The sequence below is a fragment of the Triticum dicoccoides genome, chromosome 4B (assembly GCF_002162155.2).
Source record: "Triticum dicoccoides isolate Atlit2015 ecotype Zavitan chromosome 4B, WEW_v2.0, whole genome shotgun sequence".
NCBI classification, from domain to species: Eukaryota; Viridiplantae; Streptophyta; class Magnoliopsida; order Poales; family Poaceae; genus Triticum; species Triticum dicoccoides.
In genome coordinates this window covers 610,876,963-610,885,265 of record NC_041387.1, presented here as the reverse complement: position 1 = coordinate 610,885,265, position 8,303 = coordinate 610,876,963, and the positions used below count along the sequence as shown (strand labels likewise).

The 8,303-nt window shown below is 40.8% G+C and overlaps 1 protein-coding gene across 1 annotated transcript in view; it reads left to right on the top strand.

Moving 5' to 3' along the window:
- Positions 1 to 4,908, top strand: part of LOC119291745 — a 5,401-nt gene extending 493 nt beyond the window's left edge. The window contains exons 2-7 of the mRNA XM_037570553.1: positions 109 to 201; positions 336 to 470; positions 574 to 672; positions 1,175 to 1,312; positions 2,049 to 3,673; positions 3,747 to 4,908. Coding sequence (XP_037426450.1) covers positions 109 to 201; positions 336 to 470; positions 574 to 672; positions 1,175 to 1,312; positions 2,049 to 3,673; positions 3,747 to 4,638 — 2,982 coding nt within the window. The 3' untranslated portion in view covers positions 4,639 to 4,908. The remainder of the gene's footprint in view (positions 1 to 108; positions 202 to 335; positions 471 to 573; positions 673 to 1,174; positions 1,313 to 2,048; positions 3,674 to 3,746) is intronic.
- The last annotated feature ends 3,395 nt before the right edge of the window (positions 4,909 to 8,303 follow it).

The window sequence follows — 8,303 nt, the reverse complement described above, 5'->3', positions numbered from 1 at the left end:
TTCGTGTGATTCTGGCCAGCAGTTTATTTTCCATTAGATTCCAACCATTTCATTTGGGTATGACACATAATCGAATGATATGGGCTAACTTTCTACTGATGTTGATAGGTTTTGGAGGGCAGAACTTCCCTTATCAACCAACTCGAGGGTTCCTCCCAGTTTTCTGCAGAAGATTTGGGCCTAATACTCGAAACCCTCACCGTATCCTTTTCCTGTTTCGGTATGATTCCCTTTGATGCATGACGGTGTTATCTTTCCATTTGGAAGAAGTCACTGATTGCCATTTAGTACTGGCTGTTACTGTTGTTGCGTGTGTTCCCTTAATGTCACTTTAGGCATCTTGGGATGATTCCAGATGTTCAGGTGTATCACACTGCCTGCTACACAAGTCAGTTTTGCAGGTTGTTCTGAAATGCTCTGAGTTAGATACAGCCGCATGTCTGCCGCAATTTCTTACTCTCGGTGCAAAGGTACTTTTTTGCTTTTTTCAAATGCAGTCCTGCTTCACTTCATCTGCCAATTATATATAGCTGCAAATCTGCTATCTCCCTGAATCAATGAATTCTGTACCAGGCCAGCTCATGGTGTGGGAAGCATCTCATATGGTTCGCCGAATCTATTGATGAATCTGAAGCGCTTCAAGAGGAAGAGCACAACTGTTTATGCTTAGAGGTTGTGGGAACAACACCTTTAATTCTGATTAGCTTGTTTTTGCTCCATTGGTTACAAATGGATAACTGTGTTAACAGAAATCTTCTGCATGGCTAAGGCTTCTCAGATCTCCAGATATGTTATAGCCTAAAATGCCCAAAGTTCTAAACCATGTATCCTGCCTTCTGTGTGATATCACTATATTCTGTATAGCTGTCACTGGGACCTATATAGTATTCTTATATACATAAATCATGGGCAGCACATCTCATTGTATGAAGACATGAAGTTAGATATAATACAAAGCAAAATGCATATGAATACTTTCAAGACAGACCTTTATGTTCATTTACAGGAAAGATACAGTATAATAATATTAACTGGCACATTGCTTCACTAGTATGTGCATTTTAATTTTGTGGCCAATGTTTTTTTCATCTGGAGTACCATTACGTCCAGTTTAATCATGAGGTAGAGGTTCTCTCTAAATATTGCTGATAAAGATTCAACTTCCTGACTGCAGATAATTTCACTGACCTTAAATATCTCTATCAAGCTCCTTCCAATGGCGGCAAAATGCATCACTGTTGATGTGGTGCATACTATTGGTGGTTTTATTTCGGAATTGCTAACACTGGCGGAAAGCTCAATAGTTGACAAGGTAATACTCCTTATCTTCTGCAATTGTTGCATCAACTGGTTTAATTACACAGGCAGTGGGAGGCATCTACATGGGAGAAAGCTATACTTTTCTGAGGCATAAATCACTTTATTTCCCTCCATAACCATCCCGTTTGATTGTGTCCTCTAAGATAGTTTTATATCTTACCTTCCTTGGCCATCCTTGCTTCTGAAAGTTATATATAACAATGATATCTAAATGGAAAACAGATATAATGTGCTGCTTGTTAAAGTACACATGTTACTTCTGACATGATGTCATCATAAGAACTTCTAGCCTTAAAATTACTTGCACGTTTTTTAGCTACTTCAAGTGGGCTGTTTTGTAAAAATATTGGAATTGCATCCTTAAAAATGGAAAAAATTCCATAGCCTTGACTAATCATGTATTCAGTAGACTAAAGAAGGACAGACCCAGTGCATAGAAGCTCCCACACAAGGTGGGGTCTGGGGAGGGATTATAGGAACCTAGTCTTACCCCTGCAAAGTGCAATGCAGAGAGGCTGGTTCGAACCCAGGACCTCTTGGCACAAGTGGGGAGGACTTCACCACTGCGCCAGGCCTGCCCTCAATCATATATTCAGTAGACTAAAAGTGATTTTGATTTTTCTGACTTAGATAATACGCAGTGGCAATGGCATATGCCATATTGAAATGTTAATATTCCAGCAATGGCATCATCTGGTATATGCTCTCTGATAAATATCTTTTGACAGAAAATTAATGGAACTGCAGCACATGTTGCCAAGGCTGCACCTGTTTTTCTGGATGAAACCATCAAACTGTGCAGAGCATATTGTGAGGCTGCAAAGTCAGACATCGGCAGAACTTGCATGCCTACAGAAGAGACAGCTGTGAAACACGAATTACCAGATCTTACAAGCGACGTGGTCAGGATTGCAGCATGCACTATTCAGACCTTGTGTAAAATAGGAACATATGCAGCATCCAGTGGTGGAAGCCAGGTGGCTTTATTGAATGTGTCATGGAAGGGTGTAGTTTCCTTACTTCAACTTGGCAAAGGACTGATAGAAGTAAAAGTAAGTGTCAGTGATATCATTTCGACTCTTATCTCCCTTGTCATTGAATCTTTGAGGGTTGCTGCGGATACATGGTGTACGTCATTACAAGAAGCCCTTGGTGTATCTGAAGCTAGAAGGGCATTCTTACCAATCAAGTTTTTCTTAATAAATGCTGCAAGGATTTGTTCTGTATATCCATCCGAAGCACTGACTATATACAAGGACATGATCAGGTGTGTATTGGTGATATCATCCTCAAGCATTTTATTCAGCAAAGATCCCCTGTTGAAAGCAGCTTATGAGCCACTTGTTGAATTATTGGAGTCTAATTCCTTCCATTTACTAGACACACTTATGAAGTCATCAGAAGTAAGACTAGAGTCGAAATGCCAGCTTGTGCAGTATTTTCTGGAAAATGAAGAAGCTAATGGTCCAGCTCAAGTGGGGCAGAATGATCAGAGAGAGATAAATTTGGTTTCATTGGGCTGCATTTTCTCTCTCGATCCTGATGTCGATAACAGAAACAGAGCTCTGTTACCTGCTAAACTTATTGTGTTTTTGCACTTCCTCACTATTTCCCCAAACTTGGACGAAGAGGTGGTCATCGAATTATCTAAAAAGCTACAATCTCTTCTCAATATGTTAACATTGGAAGATGTCTACTCATTTGTCCTTGGCTGCCATATTCCTACAGTTTATAGTGCTGACCATCCTCCTGTAGTTGTCTGGCAACCTGTGTATACTTTTCTCATACAAGCCCTGAAGACTTGTATGATTGCTGCTGCTGCTGCTTCAAGTGTTGCTTGGAATGAGCTGGAAGCCTTCCTACTTGAGAGCCTTTTCCATCCCCATTTCTTTTGCTTGGAAATTTTAACAGAGCTATGGTGTTTCTTCACGCGCTGTGCTGAAAGTGAAACTTCAACTTATTTAATCAACCAACTATTTCTTCTGTTAAAGACTGCAGCGTCATCAGAGAAAGTTCTTGCACCTCTCAGTGCTTTCCGGAAGGTTGCACGTGCATTCTGTATCATCTTGAGCTATGCATCATGTGCAACTGTTGATCAAATTTATACCTGTGTGCTGAATGATCATAACTCTTCCAAGTCATCAGTCCTGCACTTAGTGTTTTTGATGGAAGGATTTCCTTTTGAATCATTGTCAGATGGTATAAAGGTGCATGCTGTAAACCAATTGTTCACTTCTTTTGTCGGGTATCTACAGAGCTCCTTGAAGAATCATGGTGCGATTGATTTGCCAACTTCTAGTTCAGGGGTAATAGGTCTTCCTGTACATGCTCTAGCCTCTGCATTGCAGCGATGGTAAGTCCCTTCTTGTAGTATTACCAAGTCTGATGACTGGATGCTGATTTTATGCTCTTGTTTCTTTTTGCAGCGAAATAAAGGACTATAGCCCCATAGATGGGAAGAGTATTACCACTATGTTTAAGTTCAGCATCTCCCTCATCAATCTGTATAGAACTGCACCTGACAGCAGTAAGGGCCAACTTGCCCAGCTCATTAGTTCCATATTGGATATTATCTCAAACATGAGGCATCTGTGTGCATTCTATCAGATGGAGAAACTAACTCTAGAGTTGCACACCCTGTTCATGTCTAGTTCTGACAATTCAAAGGCAGTGCTGTCCCAGTGCAAACCATCACTAGCTTCATTTATGGCAATTCTTGGCCACTTGAACTCCAGCGAAGATGATTCTAATTCACTTTGTTCTGCAATGCCGGATTTATACCATCTCTTGGTGAGGGAAAGGCACTGGGCACTCGTTCACCTAGCAATGGGCTCCTTTGGCTACTTTGCTGCCCGCACATCTTTTACGCAGCTCTGGAGATTCGTTCCTGGAGATGCTGCCCTTTCATATAATACAAATACAGGGGTGGACATTGACGAGAACGGATTCATGTTGGAACTGAGAGCCTTTCTTCAGAAAGAGGTTGCTTTACGCGCTGACAAATGGTCTGAAGAGCAGGTCTGTTTTCTAGTTTCAGAGGGGAGAGTGCTGAAGAAACTAGTTGAAAAAACATCTGAAATTCCACAAGCTCCAGAGCGCGAGGAAAAAGCTGCCATTTCAATGGATGTCAACACAAAGAAGAGGAAGATGCCAGATGGAATCGGCAAAGGGATGGCGCTGCTACAGAATGGTCTCAAGGTGATGCGAAGCGCTCTTGATGAAACTGATTCAGCAGAGCTCAAGGACAGGCTTGCGACACACTTGTCACGCCTCGAGAGTGCAGTTTCTCAAATTGCAAGTTTCTCTGACAAAATCTGATGCTCTTCGCCGCTTCTGTTACTCTTCAGTTGTCAGATGGTAGCCTGCCTTGCTGCCCCCATGTAAATTATTAAGGTACAACAGCTAATTGTAATGAACGTTGAGAATGAAAGTTAATTGTAGGTGTCCTGTTAATTCGTGCTATTTATATCTTGAGATGCTACTGGGTCGAAGGTTAAGGCCCACTTGAAGACGACTATTTCTGTTGTGAGCAATTGTACATTCAAAATTTGGAATGAAAAAACATGTTAATTGAATACATATTTGTAAGATGCGAGTTAATAATGCACGGATGAAGTGAATGTTCCGTCGATCAATGTTGCTTGAAACAGGCTAGATTTAGCAGGAGCTCCTAATCTGAAAAACAAGAGGGACAGTTGCTTTACAGCATGCTCCAGTGTACCTTTTGCTTGTACCTAGTGCCTTCAGGAGCAAGACAGCATCCTCTGTTTCCAATTCTTAGAGTAGCAGCAGATAGATAGATGAACATCTAACCATCAGTCACTAGCAGTTTTGTCGTAATTCAAATTTATAAGTATACAAAATCAAAGCCTGAAATGTATTTATACAAACTATGATTTCAACAAGTTATTAAAAGCTAACCTGAATGCTTTTTGTTAACATATTTCAACAATGGGTTCAACACTACATCTAAAAACCAATTATTTCAACAATAAAGTATGCTAATTAGCTAGCCAGTGAGCAACCCTGTCCAACAAAAGCAAAACTAGTGGGAAGGGCAAAATATATTATATTGTAGTATCTGTTTAGCGGGAAAGGCTAAATATATTTATACAAGGAAGGAAGATTTTCCCTCATCTTGTCCAGGTAAAGGCAAAGGTTAGCTAGGCATTTGAACCTGACAAAATACTAGATCACGGTTGACCAGGCAAAGCCTCAAGCAATCTTTATTGTTGTCTTGTACTGCCTGGCTCGTATGCTAGCTACCTAGTGCACTTGGTTCTTCCTTCAGTTATTATTGGGGAGCACGTCACCTGACATTGAATAGCAACTACTCCGTACTAGTGGCGCATACAAATTATTACTAGTATTCTGTACTTTTCTTTGAGTTGATTTCTTCTGCACTTCTCACAAATAGAATTTTTCTTGAAGAAAACAAATAGAAATATTGCTGGGAACTGACAAGGCAGCTGACTGCGCTTTACACTGCTGGTATGTCGACGGCAGAGCCCACTTGCTGGTAGCAAAGCGAATTATCCGTACGATTACTACTCTTAACATATGGCAGTGTATGGCAGAACTGTTCTTTATTTATGCCAGCAGGCAGAGGGTTTGATTTGTTTACACATTTCTCCCATAAATCTGAAGAAATCAGTCCCTTTAATTGTTTTTCCGAAACGGAGGCAGCGACAGTTGAACCAACGTTTCTTTTTGGTGAGGTCGATGGCTCCTCATTCCTCAACAAATGGTGTAAACAAAAACCTACTCTCGCGAACTATACGTTGTGCCTGCCACAATGGCTGCATCCACGAACTATATTTTGCATGTGGTGTAGCTAGTCCTGGCCACGGGCAGCCCGGCCCGACCTTGACCACGGGCCGGGCCTGTGCCTGAGATCAAGGCCTGAAGGCCGGGCCGGGTTGGGCCCGTCTTTTTTGCAATTTAACAAAGAGGCCAGGCCCGAGGCCTGAGGCCCGGCGGGCTTTTCTGTTGATGGGCCGGGCTTGGGCCTGGATTATAGGCCCGATGGTCGGGCCGGCCGGGCCGAACCCGGGCCTAGGTTTTTTGCGTCGGGCTTGATCAGGCCCGACCCGAGTTTTGCTCAGGTCTAGGTGTAGCTAGACCGGACATGGACAGCCTGGCCCGAAAGCCCAACATCCGGGCCGGTCTTGGGCTCAGCTTTTATTAGAAATATAGGTCTAATATATTTTGTGAATATTCTAAAAATCATTATTTGATAAGAAGGCATTGTTCATATGTTTTGGGATGAGCCGGGCTCGGGCTTGCGAGGTCGGGCTTTACAGAGCCCGCCCCAAACCAAGCCCGACCCAGAGAATGCTCAGGTTTAGGTGTAGCTATTGATATACCGACGACTCTTTTCCCTACCACATATTAAGATGTTGTAACAGGTCGACCAAACAATTCCAGTTGGCTTAGGGCCTCTTTGATTAGACCATTGACTTTTAAGAACTCGTATAGAAATAGAGTAAACCATATGAATTGAACACAAATGCATGACATATGACTTGTAAGACCGAGTGTTTGATTTGTGTGAGTTTTGTAGTTTTGGATGTTTGATTCACATGAATAGAAGAAACACATGAATCCTCATAAGATTAAAGTCGAACCACAAGCAACAATAAAATGCTAATGATATTATGCCGCAAATTAGTACCCTTAGCTCATTCTTCATGGCAAGAAATTATGAAAAGAGGTCAGAGTGATTTGTCGAAATCCTAAGTTTTCCCACTGAATTTGATTTCAAAGATTTTTTCCCTTTGTTTTTTCCTTTTGTACATTGAATCAACTAGATAAACAATGCCACCAAATGAAAAGAAAAACATGTTCCTAGGCATATTTTGTCTAATAAAGAAATGCGGCGACCAATTTTTTGTGGTTATGTGATCAAACTCACAATCGTAGTAGTATTTTATAAACATAATAACATCAATTTTAAGCCAGATAAAACCATACTTTAACAAAATAATTGTTTGTCAAAGCTTATCTTAATGAATGGAAGTACATCATAAGTTTTGAGGCAGGAGGATTATCTAACATGAAATGCTATTAGCTTTGTTTTGTTGGTTACACAAGTTATATATAGAGCATACAATATACATTATTCATATACATGATTCACTCCACTAAGGGACACTTTGTTATTTTTCATGTTCCAAAACTTGCAGGAACATGAAACGTGAGAAATGTAATTTATGCCATTGGTGTAAATGAGAGAACATGAACAAAAATATTTGGATTGCATACGATGAATTGATAACATAATTTTTCTTTCTTAAGAGAACCGTGTGGCTTAGTTACCAAAGAAACAAATAAAAATTTCCATGAGACTGAGTCAACGAGAACTTTCTTATATTATGAAATATTGTGCAATGGAAAACCTTTGAAAATTTCCTATAGATATAATCCCTCAAAACAAGACAACTCTATAAAAAAATCCGCCAAGATACCAAAATCTCCCAAATTCATAGACACACCCTGAATCAAGAAGACAATAATCTTATTCATGTTCTGGAGAGCTTGGCACGTACACGATGATTTAATTTTTGCTAAGGGAAAGGAGTCTGTTTCAAACTCTGCTAGCTTTGTGGATAACTATTGGACGGCGTTCTCGTCCTGCCATTCCAATGCCGAGTTCATCCCTAGCATCAAAGGAAAGGGATTTCAAGAGGGGTTAAAGTCTGTTAATGATCTTCTAAGCATCTGTGATGTATGGCAGCCTCCGCCTTTTAATCATATTAAAATTAACGTGGATGCCAATTTTGTGGAAAGCAAATTGTACTACGAGTGTGGGGGTTGTTGCAAGAGATACAACGTGCGAAGTCATTGTCTCCTCGTGGGATCATATTGGTTTGTGTACCAGTGTTCATGAAGCGGAGCTTCAGGCATGTCTTGCAGGTCTTTATATCAGTATCACTTTTAATAAACCGGTTATTTTGAAAAAGGACTGCGCTTTTGTGGTCTGC